The sequence below is a fragment of the Triturus cristatus genome, chromosome 4_1, assembly GCF_964204655.1.
Source record: "Triturus cristatus chromosome 4_1, aTriCri1.1, whole genome shotgun sequence".
NCBI lineage: Eukaryota > Metazoa > Chordata > Amphibia > Caudata > Salamandridae > Triturus > Triturus cristatus.
In genome coordinates this window covers 567,352,062-567,376,264 of record NC_140585.1, presented here as the reverse complement: position 1 = coordinate 567,376,264, position 24,203 = coordinate 567,352,062, and the positions used below count along the sequence as shown (strand labels likewise).

The following is a 24,203-nucleotide window of genomic DNA, read 5'->3' as shown; positions in this document are numbered from 1 at the left end:
CTCCTCGCCGTCATTGAAGAAGCAAGGCGCATACTAGATTCAGGAGGATCAGTGGCAGTGATCCTCCTGGATCTAAGCGCAGCCTTCGACACAGTCAACCATCGTGTCCTTCTTCATAGACTGGCGGATGCAGGATTAACCGGGACGGCATACAGTTGGATTGAGTCATTCCTGACAGGGCGCACATTCCAAGTATGGGACAACAATCACCACTCATCCATCCTTCCTCTCACAAGCGGTGTCCCTCAGGGCTCCTCCCTGAGTCCGACGCTTTTCAACGCGTATATGGCCCCCCTTGAGGACGTGGTGACACCATTTAATATAAAAATGGTAAGTTATGCTGACGACACTCAGCTGGTCGTCTCCCTGTCCCAACTGATAGACCACCCAGAAAACCTAACCAACTGTCTTACAGGGATTCATAACTGGATGAATAATTCATCATTAAAACTCAATGGGTCAAAGACGGAGGCCATGCTCCTAGGGAAACAATGGACGACCATCCCCCCAGCACTTTGGCCTGACGTATTCGGGGAAATCCCACCCCCAAAGCGTGAAATTAAAACACTCGGCGTGTGGCTCGAACCCGAGTTGTCTATGAAGACACAAGCAGCGAAAACTTCAGGCACCTGCTTCGGGCTCCTACGCACAACCCGCAAGATTCTCCCCCTACTGCCACCTAACTCTAGGAAACTACTCATCCAGGGACTGGTACTGTCCCGCCTGGACTACAGTAATATGGTCTACCTAGGAGCCCCTGAGGCCACCCTAACAAAACTTCAGCGGACACAGAACGCAGCGGCACGCCTTCTTACTAACCTCCCCTCCAGAGTGTCCGCCAAGCCGGCCCTCAAAGCTCTGCACTGGCTCCCTGTGCGCCAAAGGGTGCAATTCAAAGCGATGTGCACAACACATAAGCTGATCAACGGTACTGGCCCCGAGATTCTCAGAAAAATAATCACCCCCTACACAACAACCAGATCTCTACGATCGCAGAATGAGAACCTGGCCAGCATACCTAGATTTAAAAAGACTCGCACAGGAGGACGACAATTCTCCGTACAGGCGGCTGCTGGATGGAACGCCCTTCCACGGACCCTCAGACTCGAACCTAACTAACTGGCTTTCCGCAAGAAACTTAAAACACACCTATTCCCTAAATAGTGTTCCCATACGAGTACCTCTCCCCCCCCCCTTCCCCTCAACAGGATTGCAAATTCACAGCGCGGGGATGCCCTTTGGTCACCAGGCGCTTTAGAAATCGCTATTAAATTAAATTAAAAAATGCGCTTGATGGAATAACTATTAAATCCCCCATCTGAGTGGGATTCATGAGAAAGTGGATTATTAGTTGTGGTGGATGACAGTCCATCACAAGTAATAATGTCACTTCTTTTGTTAGGTCCAGTGAAGGTTTCAGTAATTTTAACCTGGGTGCAAACCCTCTGTGCTATGGCGCAAAGCAGAAAGGCTTAATTTAAGAAAATGTGTTAAGTATTTAAAAGTACCAAAACATCTAACAAGTCAAAAACACAAGACAATAAAAATCCCACTCCAATTTATAAGAATATAGAATCATTTAGTGAACAAATTGAAATCAAAACAACAGATATCCGATAAGGGAATCAATGGATGTGAAATTTTAAAAGTTTAAATAAAAATAGCCACAAAAATTGTTAATCCCAATCTTGGTCATATGGTTGTGCTTGACTGGGGCCTAGGCAAGAATTAAGGCTGACTGCGATGGAGAGCAGGTCAAATACAGAAACCAGGTTCGACCAAGAAGGTGCTTTAACCTTCTGACTTTGCCCGGTGAAGATTTCCACCTTCGAAATCAATCCCTTATTTTTAAAGCTTGGATTCCTCCATCAGTCAAGGCTGAATGCTATAGCCAAGCAGGGCTCTTCAAGACTGAATTCCCTTTCTGGCACAAGACACAGATGTGGATTTTCTGCTGTGAAAAAGCTCAGAGGCAGATCAACCTGAATCTTTGGTCCACCAGCAACACACCTTTGTTGGATTGACTTGGCAGGTTTTACATGGTTCCCTGTAGGTCTTCAGAGCCAGTTTCTAAGCCCCAGGTTTTTCAGAATGTTAGGAGGAGTACACATTGACAGAGCAAAGGATACCAGGACCTCAGGAACAGCACTTGGAGGTCAAGCCGAACTCCAGCAGAAGCCACCACCATGTTCCAGGGCAGGTCCATTTGGAACTTCTGGCAGTATCTGTAGGAAAAGGAGGTTCATGCAGCTATATGTAGCCGTGTAGCTGAACAGGAGGTTAGCCTGCCAGCCCATGGAGTCCACCTCTTTGTCTTGGGTACAAGTAAAAGCAGGTCCAGTCCTTCAGGTCTAGTAGCATTCTGAAGAGCATGCCCGGGAATGTCACCTTTATCCCTTGCACTTGTAGGTGGGAGAAACTCATGGATGCTACCTGATCAATAGGGAAAATGATCTGCTACCTGATCAATAGGGAACAGATCCTGGGGATTATCCTAACCACTTTTGCAGCAGTTCCCGTTTGCCTACTAGGAAATAACCCTACACTGCACCTTTCTACCTAAATCCAACATGGCAGGACCCCTCTGCCATTGTGCAGACTGTGTGTCCACCTCAGAGGTGTGACCAGGGAAGTGAGCAGCCCATCCTCTGTGTTTACTTCAACCAGTTCTGGAGCAGCTCTTCTCCCACTGAGATTATTGCCTGCCTACATGGGGACACTAAGAAAGTCCCTGCTCAGTTGTCAGCTATCAGCCTGTGACAGGGCAGGCCTTTTTAAAGGTAATCAATCTTTGGTACTGCCAAGATGGTCATCCTGCCAGGCAAAAAGAAACCCCTCACCATATCCAAGGCCTTGGTCTTGCTTTGGCAGCAGTATTCACACCTCATCAAGATAACTATTCAGCTGCCAGGCGCACAATGGGAGTTCATACAAATGAGTCTCCCGTGATATTAGGCAGGGAAAAGGTTACTGTCTAAAAGTAGCTTTTTTGTAATAGCTATTACAAATAACTACTAAAAAAAGAGACTTTGTATTAATTCCTAGCAGGCATCTAACCAAAATTAGCATTATTAAATGTAAAAATGTAACCCAGTGTTTTCCTATTGACAGCCAGATTTGCTAAAGTGAAAGTAGCTTTTGGGGCATTTTCACTGAAAGGATATGTTTAACGTTAAACCTTTATGTGCCCGACTTTTCAAAACCAAGGACCCTGCCTAATGGACAGTAAGACCTAACAAGGCATCACTCATATTTATTTAAAATATGGGTTTATCCTGTCTAAAGGGGTTATTTTGCTCGGTCGAATTTTCAGGTTAAAACTGCCACAGCCTGGCAACATTGGTAGGCTTGAAGACAGGTTTGAACTCTTGTTGTAGTGGATTTCACAATGGGTATTGCAGTTCACTGGTGACATATAACTTACAGGCTAAGAGTACACTTGTACCAAATACAATGGAAATAGAGGTAAGTTAAATATGACAGTTAGAAGTATTACCAGTTTTGACATGTTTTAGGGGTCAGAGCACACACACTGGGGCCTGGTTAACAGAATGCCAATGCATAGAGTGAAAAAAAACAGAAGCATCATTCCACAAAAATGATGGGGATCATGCAAACACATATATTGTCATACAGAACTATTTAGGAACGGTTCCATCATGGAACAAGAGCAGTCACTTTCCCATTCTCCTTAACAAAATGGCTGACGTTCTTTAACAACAGACCTGTCTTTTTGCAAGTCATATTTCCTTATATTAGATTTGGTAATGTTCCTTCTGTTTTGTGGTGCCCGATGCTGCATTCTGTCCTAATGAAGACACACTAAAGAAGCCATTTCGTAATATAAATTTAGTATATTGATATTCAAATAAGCGCTCAAACTCAAGTTTATTTGATTTATCGAAAATATTATTTCATCTTTAAAACACCATAAAATAAATTATAGAACAAAAACAAGTCCAATAATAAATAATTAAAAGACTCACATATTTAAAAATGATGCAAAAAAGTTAAAAATTACTAAAATGTAGAGTGCAACAAAGCAGGACCCATTATACAGCATTTCATCGGGATTGAGGTAACAACTTTTACCTGATGAAATTGGATGCTTACAAGAACTTGGATACAACAACTGCAACTATTGTTGAAGAATCACTTTTACAGATCCTAAGTGATTGCCTTTTTTCAAACAGACTCCATCACTGGCAAAGGGGAACAATCCACTTGCTTCTAGGTTTAACATACAACGAGCAACAACTGTTCCTCTGTTTCACCTACAGAAGTGCAGAAAAGGAAGTGTTGATGCATGGTTTTGTTGGAGTCCCATGATGCGGTATAGGCTGCAACTGGCAGGGTTACAAATCTAAACTTTAAAAACAATGAGCTGGCACCTGCCAGACGAATATAATTTAAGAATTTCTGAGGATTGGTAATATATTTATGCTAGTAAGTGTGCCCATAGAAATGTGCGTCTCATTGTGGACAGCAGCTTTCTCCTGGAATCCCAATTTCACCATTGAGGCAGCATTTGTATGGATGGAAGAAGGATGTTTCCAAACATTAGCCAAACCATGATCAAACAGAGCTTTTTTATATAAGCCAGCCATTTAATTTGTGTAGACAATTGTAGTTTTGAAATCTCCGCAAGCCCCTCTCTGTAATGATGCAATTCACTTGTAGCCCAAATTCATACCCAATATAATAGTGGTCTCAAGGAGAGGAGGCTAACTCTGTAGTTGGGGTGATACCTAGGCGCAAGTGGTGTGCCCCTCCCTAAACCAGTGATGGTTTTGATAAAATTTATTTTCAGCAAATCATATCAGGCCATTATTACAATGACCCCATTGCTCAGCTCCAAAAAGTGCTGCAACCCTAACTTGTGTCTTGTAGAGTTCCATGGCAGGGAGAATTGGAAACCAAGAGGCCCTTTTAGAAAATCTACATATGGCCCCAGTTTGTGCTGAATCATAAGTGAGCTTTTAGGAATCTGAGGGTCCCAAGATCCAGAATCCACCGACCGAATTCCTAAATAGTCAAACTCCTTGACCCTTTCCAAGACTTCCTTTGCTACATTGATGGCACCTTTCACTCTTTTTTCTAGAGAAGGTCATCTACTTAGTTTTAGAGGCATTGATTTTAAGGCCACACTCCGTGCAGAACAATCTAAAGTTGACGACCAGAGTTTAAAGAACCCTCTTAGTTTTAACCAATAAAAGAATGCTGTCAGAAAAAAAGAGCTGGAACTTTCTATCTTGCCAAAATAGAGGAATCATTGACACAATTAAACAGATACTTGAAACAGTAGCTAATAAACAAGAGGAAAAAGCGTAGGTGCAAGAGCACATCCTGGGCGCGCTCTATTTTCAATAGAAATTGCCTTAGTTGACTCCCTTCTTGTGCCACACTGGCCCCTTGCATAATTACTGTGGAATCCATAGTTATATGTAACAAATTGCAAGGAATCCCCACGCCATGTAGGACCTCCCATAATTTGTTTCTAGGGACCAAATGAAAATCGGTAAGGAGATCAATGAATGTCACAAAAAGATCTTCCCCTCCTATATCTACAGTCTTTCTCTTGACCAAAACCAAAAAGAAATGGAAGAACTGGTCGATTGCACTGGTCTTGGACCTGAAACCTGCCTGTATATCCCAAAAAATTTGATTTTCTTTACACCAATACAAAAGCCGCTCAAACACTTGCTTGCAAGAGACATTTTGAAGGTAGTCTATGAGGCTAATTGGATGATAGTTTGCATGGTTGCTGTGGCTCCCCTTCTTGACGACGGGGACCATCTCAAATTCTTTCCATGTGCCCGGCTTTGCTGCTCCATCTGTAATTGAATTGGTAACCACGTTGAGAGAAGGGACCTAAACGGAAGTATCTGATTTAAAAAGGTCTGCAGTCCCCTTGTCTAGCTCTAGTGCTTTCCCTTGCTTGAAAGAGGCTACTGCTAGAACAAGATTGAGTATACCATCTATTTGAGGAATTAGAGGAATTCATTGCCGGTAATCTCTAAAATTCTTTAATAAAAACAAATTGAGCTTACCACATACTTTGTTGTGCTCAGACAGAATTGCAACATTATTCTCCCAATTTCCAAGCATCGACTCAATATGGGAAGCCAAGAATTGAATATAGATCTGAGATAGCATAGGGGGAAGAGCACTCCAATAAGCTCTGAATATTCTTTCTTTTATGTGTCTGTTTTCATTTTCCTGTCTTTGTTTACATTTTAACTTTTGCAGTTAAACCTTGCCAGTTCTTGATCAAGGAGTTGACTATGAATATATTTCAATTTTCCTTTTTTGAATGACACAAATATTGCCATATTTCCATCATTATAATCTACTCTTAGTTCTAAGAATATCTCTATCCATTTCTTTTCATTACTGTTCTTTCAGCTGTCAAATTGCCCCTTCCCAGTTATGCAGACACACGTTCAATTAAAAGTTTCAGAAAGACTCTTAGTTTTTTCCCTGGTTCTGTGCCCCAAATTATTGATTGGTCTCCATGAACAATACATCACTAATAATTCTAAGACTGTTATCATTACTTACTCAGTTATACTGTGTTCATTTTCTGCTTTCTTCCTGTATGCCCACTAACACACACTAGAGAATACTGCACTCACCTATAGGTGAAGGGAAATTCTATGAATTATGTGAAGTCTAAGCAAAAATAGTAGGTTCTTGTTCAAGATTTACAATCTTAATGTTGGCCTCCAGTAATTGAGATAATTGAAACTAGGATATATTAATGGCTCATTTTATTCTGTTTGTAACCCAAATATGTTGACATATTTGAAATTATCATATCCTCACAAGGTTGTAACTGGGAATCAGAGTTCCCATCTACAAATGCATAAAATATAGTGAATCTTGAAAACTGCATTGTATATTTCGTCTATTACTTTGTCCATGCTTTTAGATAGTGCTGCCTAACTACATCCTCTCTTCACTTTTGTTTTAGGTATATTCAAGGAGCTGCATCACCCAAAGACATGCTGATATTGGTAGACGTGTAAGTGCTGAAAACCTGATCATTATAAACAGTCTTTGTTTATTAAAGAGTAAAAGGGATCATTAGATAATACAGTTGCTTATCTAATTTGACACACCAACATTCTCACCTTATCCCTCTTACTTTTGTTAGATATAATCATCCACTATATGTTGTGAAGTAGACTGCTGTTTGATTTATATGTCTTGCACATTTTCAGGCAATTCATGCAAACATCCTTACATCCTTGAAGACAACTTTGCTGCACAAAGAAATATATTTTCAGGAGAAAGACGTGGGAGCCTTTAGTCACTTGATGTGTCATAGTTCGCCTTACATATCTTTCTAACGTCGTAACATGCATTAGATTGCAGAAATTGTGGCAATTCCGCGTTCTCCGATGACGTGAAATTACCCAAATTCTGCAAATTCTTCAAACTCTGCGAGCGGAATAGAATTTACCACCCAGGCCTAATAAAAAGTCCAGTTTAACATATGGCAAGACATCGATAAACTCTTTCAAAGCACTTACCTCATTAATAAGGTACTATGTTACTATGGTAACTTAAATTCACACCAGAAATCAGACGTACTTAAGCTATTCCTAAATTGTTAAATGTTACTTCATAGTAGTAGTAGTAGTAGTAGTAATAATAACTTTATTAGGTTGAAATAACCATCAAAGTATACACAAACAAATAAAAACAAAAGCACCAACAATCAATACACAAGGATACTAGTACATATAGTTCACTTTTTTAAAAGGGGACCTGTGTGCACCCAGAAAGAGTATAATCACAATATCCTTGTTAAAATTGCAATCATAGAATTCATTAAAACATTTCTTATAATTCACAATATAATTCATTGTATTCCTCCAGACAGTAAGATATATTAAAACTCACAACGTGACCGTGCAAAAAATGCAACAGATACTAAAGTGCAAGGTAATATTAAACTATGTGTTACTTAGAAGATGAGCAAAACAAATAACTATGGGCTTAAAATTCTCTTTTTTTAAATTGCATATAAAGCACTACTTGAATAAAGTGACCGTGCATACTGCAAATAAATAATTGGGCTACAATACAGCATGTAAAGCAACAACTAATAAATACAATAATCTGTAGCATTTAAAACTTTTAGTCTCTTGAACCACATCGCTTGTAAAAAGTTACTTACAGCAAGTACTATTTTTAGCGACGTGCCACTTTTTAAAATCCTGAAAGCTTCCTGACTACTAGTAGCCAAGTCGCGGCATATATACCATCTGTTACATACAAAGAGTTTCCATTTCAGCAGTAGACGCATTTTAGAATGTATTGAATGCATAGAATGTTACATTTTAATGGTTATATTAGAAAAACATATCTATTGTTTTGGTTATTGCGTTAGATCTTTTCAGACAAGAAGTGCTTGCATTTCTTAGCGGAAGGGAAGAAGCTAGTTGTGATACAAATCAAGATGAAGCAATAACATTTTTGCTTCATGAAGCACAGAAGAAACACCAACAATTTGCATGACCTAATTAGCCCAACGTTCTACAAAATTAACCCCCTTAAATAATGTACCATACCATCCCTATAATTCCAAATACTCTGCATAACTACAGCTTAAACCAACTACTAAATCTCCTTGCTCTATCCAACTAGAAATGCAAACAAAAATATTGTTACCCAACACAACCTAAACTCAAAGAAGCAACTCAAATAGTCTACTACCACATAAAATCTCATCTCAAAAGCAAGGCATATATTGGTTAAATAAGGCCAAGCCGCAGGTTTCTTAAATATTTACAAGTTATGGCCAAAATTAGAGGTAATCATCATCACTGGGTTAGCTTTACATGTAACCCCTGCTTAACCATCTCCTCAAGTTTAAATCTCAATTCATCTCTCACTAACACCACAGCCCTTCTCAAACAATGTCTTACTGGCACTGTGTCATTGTTTTAGCTAAATCTCATTTAAATAGTTTGTAAACACTCCTATTTCCTTTCAGAAAATATCATATTGTCTTGCAATATTCTAATAATCATCTTTCTCAACCAAGGGCACCTGGGTATATTCGAAATAATTTTCATATCATCCTGATATTACCACCCTCACATCATTGCCCTTGACTCTGAAGCTTGCACTTCCCATTAACATCTTCGAAGCATACTAAAACTTGATATTACACTTCCATTACAAATTACTATTTCTCAGTCTCTCACACCCAAGTTCCGATCTCCACATTTTTTAATGAAATAGTCTGCATGGCATCAAAACATTTATTGTACCCAAACCATTGCTCTCCATTTGCAAGTAAATTCCAATCTACCTTCTTTGAGCATACTCCTTTTTTATCCAATTCCGACACGCCTCAAAGTCTCATCATATCTTTCACTTGCCTTCTGCATTTTCTACTACAGAGGACGTATCACTTGACTTTCGTTCCATACACACACTCACAAAATGTGTCCTGCCTCCACATTGGTTCTACTATTTAACTCCACATTGATACTCTTATTTAGCAAACCACAGTGTACATTTTGCTAAAAGAAAAATGTGTACTGTTACAACACAGATAGCAGAACGTGATACTAGTTTTACATGGTGCATTTGTCACTTTCTGAACTCCTACAGATCTTCTTCAGTTAATCTTCCCTGCTCAGTATAGCTTATGCTTTCCTCGCTTTTTAATGCACACTTTTCACTCTAACTTATCATCTCCCTCCTTTTGATGTAATGCAGATTGGCTCTTCACTATACTTAATTAAGAAATCATCAAAACATTTATAGTTTAGTAGTATATTACAAAGGGAGATACAGTTCAATGCAGCCTCATATGCCTGTTGCATGTACAAAACATATTCTACATAAACTGAAGCATCTTTCTTTTTTAGTTGAAATATCCAGGGCTAGGGCAGCATCCTCATAAGATTTGTAAACGTTTTTGATGAAATTCCAAAGTCTTCAAAATATTACATTTTATTAGGAAATCATAATAAATCATCATGACTGTATAAAAGTTCCCAATACTCTAGAAGCACATGAACGTACATGACAGTTAAGTCCATTGCTGATCAACATACTCTGACAAATTTATTTACAAATTTATTTACAAGTACCCTTTTTGAATGTTGATTTCACTTAATGCCACCCAGCAGAGAGGAGAGCAAGTATAGCATGCTTTATCTTATTTCTTCTTTCAAGGTCAAAAGTTATACAATTGAGCTAAACACCCTAACCACTTCTAAATTCTGAAGTTTCATGCAGCAACTATTCCAAAATAATAATAACTAATTTAAAGCTATATTACATTCAATGAAAGCGTTTTCCTTCTTTCACTTTGGTTGAACAATGCAATGTATTTTACTTTCAAATATTATATAGTAAAAACAAATACATATGGTTTAAAGTAGCAAACATGTAAATAATGTCTCAAGATATTCTTGCTTTAACTACTAATAATGAATTTCATCAAAGGTAAGATGGTGGTTTTCTGAAAAGTTCAGTGCTAAGAGTGAACAATTAGTGAGACTCACAATCCTCAATAACCACACTTCCCTTTTTGCAAATCTGAGTTGTTTACTAACTTTATGAAATAGCATGTTGTAATTGACAAACAGTCATTTGTTTAATGTTTCTTAATTTAATTTGCAATCATGTGACATTCAATTCTTTAGGAGTCCTTAAAATTAATCATGGAACTACATTGTCTTCTTTCTTATAAGGAGTGGCAGCGTGAGTGGATTAACACTTAAGCTGATAAGAACATCTGTCTCTGAGATGCTAGAAACACTATCAGATGATGATTTTGTAAATGTGGCCTCAGTAAGTATCCTTTCCACTCTAGCCATTACCTTTTTGTAAAAGTGTCATTAACTTGATTATCGATGTAGTCATAATTTGCTTAGCTTCATGGAATCTTTTCTAAGTTCGTCACATGGAACTCCCAAACCAAAAGGTTTGTGTTTTGTGATGAAATAACTATGTATGTATCTTATAAGCTTTGACCTAGCAGCTGGAGCTTTGGGGTGGTAAAGACGTTTTGGAAATGAGGAAGACCCAATTTTGCATCTGCATTCAAGTCTTCACATGCATACGATCAATAAAATAAACTTGATATGTGATGGTAGTGGTAAAGCCTTAATGTCTAGAAGAAATACCCACTGGAGATTATTCTGTGTATTCCGTGTTTCTGGGGATGAGCCAGAGTCAAATCTCAGACATATAGCCTGGTGTTGATGATTGGATCAAAAGAGGTTCCGGATTTCCACAAGATCACAGATTTGCAAATTAAGTTGTTTGGCGGTACAAGACAGGAACATATCCAATTAATATGCAGGGAGAACCGCGCGTCTTCAGTTCTCTCTATGACTTGAGTCAACCCTTTTGTATAAGTTCTGAATTTCAATGAAAAGATACTTTATGTTGTAAAACTTTGGACCGCAAGGGATCTCACACCAAATCATCTGTAATTAGGTCAAAGAGAAAGCATGGACTGGAAAATCATTTATTAAGTGGTGTTGCATGCCAGCAAATTAGGCCTCAGACTACCCTGAGAGAGTCAAGTACTACAATGGGGTACTTGGTTCCCAGTAAAAAGACAATTGCAGACGTATTACTTGCACGACTCACCTCCTATGTAACCAATAACTCAATGTCTTACAGTTCTCCTACCAGAACAATCTGACAATATCAGAGTAGTGTGCATGTGTTATCTGATGCAACAAACACTAGGGAAATAAAAGGAATGCTTGAATTAATCTCCACCACTCGCTTTCACTGGGGATCACATTCCAGTCCATCATTTTCTCCCACTATGCCACTGTAGGTAGATACAGCCATAAGCAACTCAGTCTTCGTAATACTCCAAAAGGAACACTTCTGCCAGGCCAGGTCCACTCCAGATGGGAATAAAGCAACACCAGACCATTTTCAGGATACATCGACCACATCAGTTAGCTCCAAATTGATTCCTTGCACACAGTGAGCAATGGACCCATATTTTGGCACACCCAATGTAGGGTGTCACCATGAAGAACACAAAAAGGTGGTGGGTGGAATTATTGTATGACTCCAATCCAATTACATGGGTTGTATTACAGTCCATCATGTTGTTGCCATTAATGTGACTCTGGACAGATCCAGATTTCAGTCATATGCAAATCAGTCGTTGCCCTGCTCCAATAGGAGCAGTCTAGCAGAAACTGACAGGTAAGGTCCCCCTCAAGATGGGGACACATGCTATTAGTGAGGTTTAGCTTCATTCCTGTGGCACAGTGAGCACAAGATCCATGTTTCACCATAGCTGTCACACTTAGTATTTTGCACTGAGTAAAAGAAAAAGGCGATGGGTGGAATGCTTGAAATAATCTCAAGAATAATGCATTGCACATGAGGACCATTGTCAGCTCTCATAGAATGCTGCCAATTTTGCATGGTATGATGAAGACCCAGATTCATCTATCCAAACGTTTTGAATCGCACCCACTCAAATCCTAGAGTTTCTAGCTACCTTTTCAGTTAAGATAAGTCAAAATTAGTCTTTCTGATCTTCAGGTGCACCTGCTGTTAATATGTGAAAGAAGTATTCACTGGTCCACTTTAATATCTGTATTTCATTTTGGCAACAGAATTATGTTAGTAGTGCCATTGCTAGGGTGTCCTTTCCCCAAATATTTCCCAAATATTTGCCTGCTTTCCTCTACTTTTTGTTATATCTTTTTTTTGGCCTTAGAACTCTGAGCACTTTACCAGTTACATGTGCTTCTCCGCTAAACCATGGTGGCATTGATATATACCTGGTTGGCATATTTAATTTACCTATAGGTCCCTTGTAGAGTGGTATACTATATATCCAGGGCCTGTAATCCAAATACTACTAGTAGGCCTGCAGCACCGATTGTGCCACCCACACAAGTCTCAGGTTTTAGAAATTGGGTTTCTGGTTGACTAGGGTATGCATCTAAGTCAGGCAGAACCCACCACTCTAGTCAGAGCAAGGGAGTTACACGCTAAAGATAACCCCTGCTCACTCCCTTAGTAGCTTGGTATCCCAGAGGCAATGTGTAAAGCATTTGTGCAACACATACCAGTGATACACTAGGCGCAAAACAAAAGAGAGTGCACACACAGTTATATAAAAATAGCCTTTGTATTATTTACACATACACAAAGCACATTAGACCATAAATCACTAAGTAGCATGTAAAACACATTTAGATCACAGAGCAAATTACTGCGCCACTAGGCGATTGTCATAATGATGCACATGAGGCCCATAAGACCACAATGATGTGAATTACTAAGCCACTAGGCACTGGTCATAAGAATGCAGAGCATACCATCATACACATTGAGTATTTTGTATCAGCTTGGGCCATAAGCACTTCGCCAACTAGGTAATTAACATGGCATCACAGGTAGGGTGATAACAGAAGGAAATATATGCTACCCTTGTCATTAGAAAAGTATTACTGTCCATTATAAACTCTTCTGTTACACACCCTCACTCATGCTGTTGCTAGGAGGAAAACAACATTCAACAAGGAGTAGGAGCTGTAGGAGCCACCACCCGAATTACCGTACTTCTATCCATCTCCCCGGCGTCAATTACAATCCATGATGCGGCCTCAGCAGGTTATCGGGCGTATGTGGCCAGTAAAGAAATGCCCCCAACAGCGGCGCAGCTGCAACAGGTTGTGAGGGGGGTCTCAATCCCGCACAGGTGTTTGAGGTCACAGCTGCCTGTGGTACATGCAATGCAAGGGGGAGGCACTGCACTGCCCACGGGAGCAGGCAGACCTCCTCTATTAACCCAAGAAATGACTGCACTGGGTTCTCCTTCTGGATTAGGTGGCGGTAAGTTGTTTTTCCTGGCTGGATTGGGTGAGTGCGGCTTTCCTTGCCGTCCTCACACCTCCGAGGCCGTCAGCTCTCATCAGAAGCAGCTGAATGGAGCCTGCGGGGTGCTGACTTCTCTGGAATGCATCTGGACCACGCCCCCTCCTCATTATAGACAGAACTCCCGGGGCCCAGGGCCGCGTAGCAGAGCCCCGGCTGCTAACAACAGAAGCGCCACAGGGGCCACAACAGGGAAAGGGAGAGCGCTCCTTCGGCTGTAGCTTTCCCCTACCGTGGCTCATCTGCTGCACGGGAAACATCACACTATTCGAGCTGCCTGGTCACCAGCCATAAAAGAGGCTTTTCTACCCCGATATGTGGAGAACAAGAGAGCATTTACCAAGTGCAAGTTTTTCCAATGAACAGTGCAGGCCACACAACTCTGTCAAATCACTGGTGCTCAAATTGAAAAGTAGCAAGTTAAAGCTCTCCTCATGCACTTTCTTTCTTTAAAAGCAAGACGTGCAGAACACAGCGCTGTAGTGCACCAGAACCCACGGTGCTTCTGCGAAGATATAGCACCCAGATCACTTACATGGCAAAGCACATGGAAACTTCGATGTCCCTAAGTTTCCCAGAACAGAAGGCCAGCACACACAGGCCCTTGGAGACACCTCTCAAGCAGGGAGACACAGCACACAGCAAAGTCCTTGTCCTTTCCTTGGCAGAATCAGCTACTGCAGGCTAACCCCAGACAGCACACAGCAAAGGGAGAGTACTCCTCCTCCAGTTTCTCCAGCTCTTCTCCTTGGCAAATGTTCCTTTTGATTCCCGAAGTAGTCTAAAGTCTTAGGGTTTTAGATGTAATACTTATACCCCAAAATGTCTTTGTTCTCTTGGTAGCAAGGGTCTCTGAACCCATCTCAAAATCAGTTCTACCCTCACTGGTGCAGCATGACCACAAGGGGCAGAGACAGCATTGTGCAAAAGGAGACACAGCCTATTCAGGTGTAATCACAACTCCTCCCTGTACTCTAAATGCAGACCGGGTCTATTCAGGCCTGCGATGAGTCACCCAGGCAAGGCAGGGCACACCTCAACCCTCCCCAAGTGATTGTCTAGAGTGAATGCACATCTCAGCTCCTGTCACTCACACACCAGATGCTTAATACACAAACAGCCAGAGGCACATAGAATGGTGAAGTAAGAAAATTACCACTTTCTAAAAGTGGTATTTTCAAACACAGGATTTAAAAAACACCTTCACCAAAAGGTGCATTCATAAATTCCGAGTTCAGGGAATATAAACCTAATTTTCCTATCTTATCCCTATTGCAAGTTACACATGTAAGGATGTTACAGTGCAACTTCAATGTTAAGCTTATGGGACAGATAGCCTTTAAACAGTGAAAAACAAATTACACAGTATTTCACTCTCAGGACATGCCACACACACTAGCACATGTCCTACCTTCCACATACACTGCACCCTGCCATGCGGGTATCTTGGGCCTACCTTGGGGGTGCCTTACATGTAAGGAAAGGGAAGGTTTGGGTCTGGCACGTTGGTGCACTTGTCTGGAAAACATGGCAGTTCACAACTGTGTGCGCAGACATTACAGTGGTAGGTCTGAGGTATATTTACAGGGCTACTCATGTGGGTGGCACAACCAGTGCTGCAGCCCACTAGTAGCATTTGATTGACAGGCCCTGGCACACACACTGCACTTTACTAGGGACTTACCAGTAAATCAAATATGCCAATCATGGATAACCAATCATATCACCATTTGCACAGAGAGCATATGCACTTTAGCACTGATCAGCTGTAGTTAAGTGCCCAGAATCCTATGGCCACAAAAACAAGGTAAGAAAAATAGGAGGCAAAAGGCAAAATGTCCGGGGATAAACTTGTCAAAAGGGCCAGTTCTAACATCAGGCATGCCATTCTAAGGCCTGTGTGTGAAGTTTACTGTTGCTTCGACTTGGAATTTAAAACCACTTGCCAAGCCATAAACTTCCCTTATTATACATAGGTCACTGCTAAAGTAGACCCCAGGTAGCCCTAAGGGCAGGGTGCTGTATAATTAAAATGTAGGACATGTAATTTTAAGTGTTAATTGTCATGGTAGTGGCAAACAGCTAAATTCATTTTTCACTACTGGTAGGCCTACTCCTCTGATAGGCTAGCATTGGGAATTCCTTAAAATACTTTAAAGCTATAATTCCTGATTAGAAATGAGTGACTAAATCATGTTTCATATCTTTGGAATGGTAATGATAAATCTTCTTTAGTGGTAAAGATTGATTCAACATTACTATTTTAGAAATACCACTTTTAGGAAGTGGACATTTCTTTGCTCTAAACTTTCCTCTGAGTACCTGCAGCCTGTCTCCAATACACATCTGGGGTGGGTGACAGCTACACTTTGTGTATTCCCTCTAGACAGCCACAAACACAGGAAGGTGAGGCTCATCTGCATTCTGAGCACTAATCTGAATTCATCTGCATGTTCATGGATCTTCCTGGGCAGTTAGGAATGGGAGGGGCGTACACTTACACTTTAATAGGCAGTATCCTGTCGATACACAAAGCACTGATTCACCCCCACAGTTAGTCTGGCAGACAGGACTGTGTTGAAAGGGATCTTTGTGTACTTCAGAGAGTTCCTCTGAAGTCACTCCCTACATCAAAGGCACTTTTGGGTAGAAGTACGGGGGCTCTGCCCATACTGAATCAGTACACCAATGGGCCTGGGAAGAACTCTGCTAGAATAAAGACTGATGTGCTGTAAGGAATGCCACTTGCATTGACTGACTGTTCTGAGGAACTGATTCTCTGCTTTGCTGAACTGCCTGCTGATCTCTGCCCTGCTCAGGAAATAGACTGGACCTATCTCACTTTAACCCAGAGTGACTCTAAGGGTTTGCTTGCTTGCATTCTGTTTTCTGAAGTCTCCGGGACACAAAAGACTTCCCGCAATCCTGCTGGTACTGCTGGACTCTGCCATCTATGAGTCCTACCCATGCGAGAGGTGTCCCCTCCAGCCCTGGGCCTCAGAAGTGGGCTCTGTAGCTGATTTCTGCACTAACCTACGAGTCACCACAACTGTATGAGAAATTCCACTACATTGCCTTTCGATGCCGACACAGAGGCTGCTCAAAGACAGTGGATCCACAGCTTATGGCAATCTTCATGGCTTAACAACAATGCATTGCATTCACTTCAGTGGAGCTCAACAATGACACAGAATCCCCTTTGTGCGGTGCAACAATAACGCAGTAGTCTCCTGACACCGAGACTTGCTCCAGCCAAGGTATTTCTGTGCTGGAGCTGCCTGGGTCTTGTAACCAGCCTGCCATCCATCGTGGTCGAAACAAAGAATAGCAGAGCATTCCTAACTCAGTATTCTATATTAGTTGTATCAGTCTAGGTACATTAGTACCATTAGTTCTATGTTGCATGTACAAAACACAAGTTTCCTTAGGCAAAGTGATCAAAAAGATATCAAAATGATTCCCATCAACACTTCAAATGTTGAGATAAATTATGTTTTTACTTGATTCAGATATTATAGAAAAACACACAAAGTTGTTACGGTGATTACAATTTTCCAACAGTAGCTACAGGGATGGTAGAAATGTTTCATGGATGGTTTCAGCCGATACGTGTTTCATCCCTGCTTGGGACTCTTTCAAGACTATTTTCAAGGGTAGTGTATGAAAAAGTAGATTGATATAAAAAGAAGAATCAAGACTTCTTGTAAGCCACAGGATCATTACGACTACTCCAATTATGAGGAAATGATACACACAGAGCCCACAGATAACTGTACGCACAGGAAGACTGTGACAATAATGGGCAGCCACTCGTATGAACTACTGTTTGAAAGAGGTCGGAACACATGCCACGCCATTCTAATTTATGATATTCTTATACTCATTAAGGTCTTTCATCCAAGTGGTTTCTATGGGCGGTGTGTATGATAATGGCCTGTATGCAAATGTCATCTAACATTCCATTTGATTTCATGATAATATTGTGCTTGCCTCCAATAGATCTTTAGCCAGGTGAGGCAGGCCAGGTAATGAGTTCTTTATCCATCTTAGTCTTTTAAGGCTGGTAGATTTAAGTAGGGTGACAACAACAGGGGCTCAAGTATGCTTTGGGGGACTTATTCCCATCCTACGCTGCTGATGGGAGTAATCGCTTAGTGTAGTATGTTTGACTGAATATTTCATTAAGTGTGGTAGCAAGGGTGTGGCCAAGGAGGCCATCATGACAGTCGCTCTGTAGTGGAGCTCTGTCAGGAATCCAGCAATCCGGCCTCAATCTGAATTTGCGGCGGCTGCCCGGCATCCGTTCCTGGTGGGCAGTGCCAGAGGAGTTGCACAGCAGGTGTGGTCTGTGGCCCAAGTCTGTTGAGCGGACAAAGAGCCTGAGATCTGGTGGGGCCTTCGGGCCATGAAGGCACTGGATGCAGGGTCTGGGGAGCGGCCCGGGGCCTCTGTCTCATTCCAGGGTGTGCCAACTAAGATATGCCGAGTGCCTGCATCCTTTCCATCCCCGTTTTTTGGCTTGTCAGGGGACATGTGCAGCCGAGTGAGGGGCCTCTGGTGGGGCCTGCTGTTGGCTAGAAGCTTGGGTTGTAGTGAGGCCTGGAGGCCGCAGCATGCTCATTACGACATTGGGGTAGTTTCACTGCACACATCGGTGCAGTGCACCGGAGGCGTGACCCACTTCCTTCTCGGGCCTGGAGGTGGTACTGCAGCCCCTAATCTCCCTCACTGAGTCCCGCCCTGGTGGGGGGCCCGGCCGGGTAGTTGGATGCAACTTGTGCAACTGGTGCAGCTGGTGAGGGGCCTGCAGACTCCTGGACACTGGGGCTGTGGCACGGCTTGGTGGTCATAGCCTGCTTGTCCTGCCACAGGGGCAGCCTCACTTCACATGTCAGTGCAGAGGCCATGTGGTGAGGCCCACACCTTCCTTCACCTGGGTACTGCCCGTGCAGACTCTGCAGCTTTTTCCCTCCCTGTTTCTGGACCAAGCTGGGGGCCTGTGGAGCAAGTGGGGCCTCTGTTGCGACCTGGCACTGGAGAGGCCCATCGGCTGAGCCGTCTGAGCACCCGGGGAATGCAGGTGCTTCTGGGAGAGGTCGCCTTGCCTGAGGCCAGGCTGCTGAGCCCCTTTGGGTTTGAAGCCACCTCTGGTGCTTCTGGGAGAGGCCGCCTTGCCTGAGGCCAGGCTGCTGAGCCCCTTTGTGTTTGAAGCTGCCTCTGGTGCTCCCTGAGGTGCGGACATTGGCTCCTACTAGCGGCATGGAGATTGCAGACTACATAAGCACCAATTGGGCTAGATTCACTGCAAGGGTTGGAGGAGTACCTCCTGGGTGTGTGCTCCCTCCTCTGGTGCTGCTGATCACCCCTCCGGTGCACCTTGGCTGGGGGCTGCTTTTGGAGGGTGACTGTCACACATGGGCCCTAGGATTGCACACTAATCCTTGTCACTATCACTTTGCACCTGGATGGTGTCTCCCTACCTCCAGACTGCCTGCTGGGGATGGGAAGCTGCCCTGCTTTAAAGCTGCTGTTGATGTGTGGAGGCTGGAGTGGCAGGCCTGTCAGGAGGAGGTTAGTGAGTCAGTGCTGGCTGGTCCTGGACCCAACTTTGATGGGACAATGCCACTAGTGTGATACCTGTCCCCTTGCCCCCCATCCCGGTTGCTGAGGACCACCGCAAGGGCCGGAGAGGATAAGGGTGTGCAGTTGCTACCTTGTGTGGTTGACTGGGGCCCCTGGGTGGTCGGGTGTCTGCTCTTGTACTGCACCCTCCTTTAGCCCCTCTAGGCCTTTGACAGTGTGATTTGTGGACTGCGGTGCCTCTTCTCAACAGAGGACTATGGCATGGTTGTACCCACTGGGATCAAAGTCATAGGAAAGGACAAAGCTTTGTTTTCTGCCTCAACACAGATGCAAATGGACCACTACACTACACGGTCATCATCTGGTCCCTGGGCCCTCCAGATGGTGGAAAATCCACATCTGCATCTAATGGTCTTGTGGTCATTCTGCAAGTGAACCGGTCCTCTCACGCAGTGGTAGAAAGCCAAGATCGGTGAGGTCAGAATGGATGTGGTGCTCCTCCGACAGGATCCCCGCAATGCCACAGCATGGATTGCAAAGGCAGGATCCTGGATCTCCACAGCTGAGGACAGAGTCTCCACTCTTAAATCCCAGTTATCTGCTCTCCTTGTATGCACATCAGAGCTCCAAGCTCTAGCTGAGTACGCTGAGACTCGCTTAAGGTGCAACAACATCCGCGTCATAGTGGTGCCTACAGCCAGTGATCTGCAGCAAATGGCTGACTTCTTCGAGACCTGGATTAAGACCTGGATGCCAGATTCCCATTTGTCCCCATGGTTATCCATGGAGAGGTTCCACGGAGTGATGACTCCCATGACTCCACAGGGGGCCTTCCCCAGGTCCATCATTGTTCGTTTTCTAAACTACAGGGTCAAAGATGCAATCCTGAGTGCAGCCCGCTCTCACTTGGTTATGGGGTGCAAGGATGCAAAGGTCCTCATATTTCTGGACTATACCAGGGAGGTACAGCAGCAGAGGTCATCATACCTAGAAGTAAAGCACAAATTGCTAGCCATGTGCTTGCAATACCGTCTTCTGTTCCCAGCCAGACTCAGAGTCCTCCATCTTAACATGTCTAATTTGTTTGATACTCCTGAAGCACCGTGTCAATGGCTCATGGAGGAGCAGTGGCTGGGGAGGGTGGGCTCCCCCTCTCAGTACTAGACAAACTGATCTGACTTCAACCTCCCAATCGCTGCCCAGATCTATGAGGCACCGCACTCACTCCGGAAGGGACATGGGGTGGCCCACTCAGCATCACCACCTGCCTCTTCTCAAATGCAGCCACAGCTTTTGGGGGCCCTGCCTGGGGACCTAGCCACTGAGTTAGAGAAAGAGGATTGGGATTTTGGGTCCCTTGCTGATGAGGTCGGCGGACTGCCCTGCTCTACAACTTGATTCAGACCTCTCTTGTAGCCCTATCATCTGAAAGTCCTGCATTCTTCTAATGAACAGCTCCCATGCCCCATGCACAAAGCAGGATGTGTCTCTTTGTTGAAGGCATCTAAGGCTTTTTTCAGTACACTGTTGTTTATTGTTTCTTTTCTTCCTTCCCTTTTCGGTTTTGGCACACTTTGTCATCCTTACCATGACCATAGCTTGTGGGCATTGCTTTTAGGCACTGCACCCGCTGATATTGGCGCTACTCCAGTCTCTACACCAGGGAAGGGCTGCCTGGGAGCCTGCTCCAGCTCCACACCCTCCACTCTGCCCAGCACATAACCTTCCAGTTTTATCAAGTAACGTTAACAGTCTGTTGAATCGGGTGAAATGATCCGCGTTCTTCACATTTCCTCACCGCCACCTTCCCAAGTTCCTGCTATGCCAGGAAATGCATCTCCGGGCCAATAGATGTCCCTTTGTGGCCTGTAAAGGGTATAACAGAGTCTTCCATGCAGGATATTCCCGAGGTGCGAGACGGGTACCCACCCTCCTGCACCGCTCATTTCCTATGGTGATCTCCCAAGTCACGCGCGACCCACAGGGGCAATTCATCTCCTTGTACTGCACACTAGAGGGCAGGGTAGGCCTGTTGTGCTGGTATGCATGTATGTTCCACAGTCTACCTGGCACTTTGTATTAAAGATCTCTCTAAGCTTCTTGCGCGTCTCCCACAGGTACTCACTATAATAGGGGGTAACTTTAATGCAGTCCAATTTTATTAAGTCCGGCCCACCAACCACTTCCAGAAACATGGGGGGCTTACCACATTGCTGATTGGCTGTGTCTGGGGTCTCTGCGATGCCTGGAGGTCTTGGCACCCTAACCTCTGCCAGTTTACATACACTTCGACTGCGTTCATGTATAGACCTCTTTCTCTTACCCACCCTGACTGCCAATTGGTGACCCATGTTAATATCCTTCTGTGGGGTATAACTGATCATTCCCCTCTTCTTCACCACCTGGGGTATTCTCCTTCAGTGTTGCATCCTATGTTGTGCATTAAAGCATTGTATTTCTAGGACGTGGACTTTATCCAAGTGTTAATGGCCGAACTAGGTGCATATTTTCACGACAACAACAAGTCTCTCTCCTGCAGAGGCACCCTTTGGGCTGCCAGTAAGGCGACCCTTCGGGGGGTTGCAAAATGCTTGATCAGGAAAAGGGAACGCAAAAGCGCCTCTCTTATTACCCAGTTAGAGTCCCTCACCATAAGCCTGGAACACCGTCTGGCACTGACCCCCAGCGAGGCTGTCTCTTAGCAGCAGCACCTTGTTTGGGAAGACATTCACTTTAACTCCCTGGAAGCGGCTAAACTACTTTGGTGCACCTCCACAGCTAGAGTGTACAGTTGGGGGGATAAGTATGGGAAACTGCTTTATTGGATGGTTTCCCATCAACAGGCGAACCGGATCATTCTTGAAGCGATGGATGACTCGGGCTGTTTGAGGCGATCACTTCCAGTGATCGCGCAGACCTTCGCTCATTTCTACGAGAAGCTGCACTCTGTGTCCTCAGACAGGGGTCCAATGGGGCCAAAACATTTTCTAGCTTCGGTCCTTCTGCCCTTTCTCTCACCGGTGGACTCCTGTGTACTGGATGAACCTCTTACCATAGAGGAAATTGGGGACGTCTTACCCTGGCTGCGGGAAAGACCCCTTGCCCTGATGGGTTCCCCATGTAATATTATTCAGCTCCTCATCTACCATTCCTTGATGTCGGCCCGTGTAGCTCAATACAAGGACTTCGCATCTTGACACATAGGCCCACAAGGTAATTTTCAGCAGACTGAACCAACTCCTGTATCTGACCAGCGCTCCATCGTGATCGGCCTGAGCACGTCACTTATATTGGTGTCCCATGACCATAATATCACGGTTGGCACTTTTTTCTCTTAGGACTTGATTTTCACAAAACTTTTAAATTTGCATATCCCCAAATCTACTAATTGGATTTATACCAATTTGGTGTCAAATAAGTTATTCAGATTTATGTGTGTTGCATAAATACTCTGCACATTACCTCTAAATTAAAGCCTGACTGTTGTTGTGTCAAACTACCAAAGTGTTAAGCATAGGTTAATTTGAGGTTTACTTGTGCTTCATCCTGACAAGAATTGTAGCTGCTGCTAGAGTCGGTTTCCCCCCCCCCCCCTCAGCCAGTAATCCAAATTCTTACAGTACCCAATGGAACAAAGTGGGTGATAATAACTAGAAAACTATACACCAGCCAAGGGAAATATTAAAAATGTGTTGTTTATATTTTGTTTGACATCTAGGAGTTGAGGCAGTTTCGTCAGATTGGAATAGCCTGGCTTCAAACAGTCTCATTTTAGATTAAGAAAGGCTATCCTGCCAGTCTGGCTCATTGAGGCTTTAATTCTACATTTTATCCCAATGCACTTGCCTGAAAGAGATGTTGATCGTTATTTACTGGTTATGGAAATCTACTAAATGCCAGTCTCAAATCTTGGCTCATGAATATCACAGTTGCATTATTAAAATAAGGGTTTTCTGGAAATTGGAATTACAGTGAGGTAATTTGCCTTACTGGAAGCACTGCATTTGTTGAAATAAAGTCAGGTTTCTGTGAGATTCATATAATAGATAATACATGGTTTTGCTGTGATTTTGGATTTAACAAGGACAAAATCCCTATAACGTTTGCCAGCTTTGCTCTATGGTACCTTGTCTGGGTCTCATGGCAAGACAGTTTCATCTCATTCAAAAAGCTATAGCCATGGCTTGAAATAAGGTGTCATTCAGTTACTGAATTGCGAAAATACTATAATTGTGTGCCCTACAATGACATCACTGTTTGCAACTAAGGTGCCCTAGAAAACTTATCTTTAGGAAAACCTTAAGTATGGAAGACATCTTGCACGAAACATTAAGAAACATCAAAGACTCTCTACAAACTTCAAAAAAGTGTAATTTATTACACAAGCGTTTTACCTTAGTAGATCAGAGTATATCACTGCATTGAGAGGCATTTATTAGCAGTGATAGTTTTCAAATATGATTATGGAAACATTCATTCAGCCCCCATTCTGAAAACAATGCCATTAGTGAACCAAGAGGCAAGTCATTTGTCAGGTGCACCTAATGTGCAGCTTTGGTTCTGAAATAACTGAAACATTATAGTCTATTAAATAAAACACTCTGATGTGGTAATGAAGAAAAAGGAGGCAAAGTGAAATTAACCAATTGCCTAGGAAACACAGTTTAGTCACGTGGGCAAGAAAGGACTGATACTAGGTTTTCTGGGTTCATATTTTGCAATTC

The 24,203-nt window shown here is 43.1% G+C and overlaps 1 protein-coding gene across 8 annotated transcripts in view; it reads left to right on the top strand.

Annotated features, from left to right (window-relative positions):
• The window catches only part of CACNA2D1 (calcium voltage-gated channel auxiliary subunit alpha2delta 1), a 1,735,709-nt gene that overhangs the window by 1,201,647 nt on the left and 509,859 nt on the right, over positions 1-24,203 (top strand). For all 8 annotated transcript variants that reach the window (XM_085652892.1, XM_085652894.1, XM_085652893.1 and 5 more), the window contains exons 9-10: positions 6,974-7,024; positions 10,722-10,821. In XM_085652892.1, coding sequence (XP_085509018.1) covers positions 6,974-7,024; positions 10,722-10,821 — 151 coding nt within the window. The remainder of the gene's footprint in view (positions 1-6,973; positions 7,025-10,721; positions 10,822-24,203) is intronic.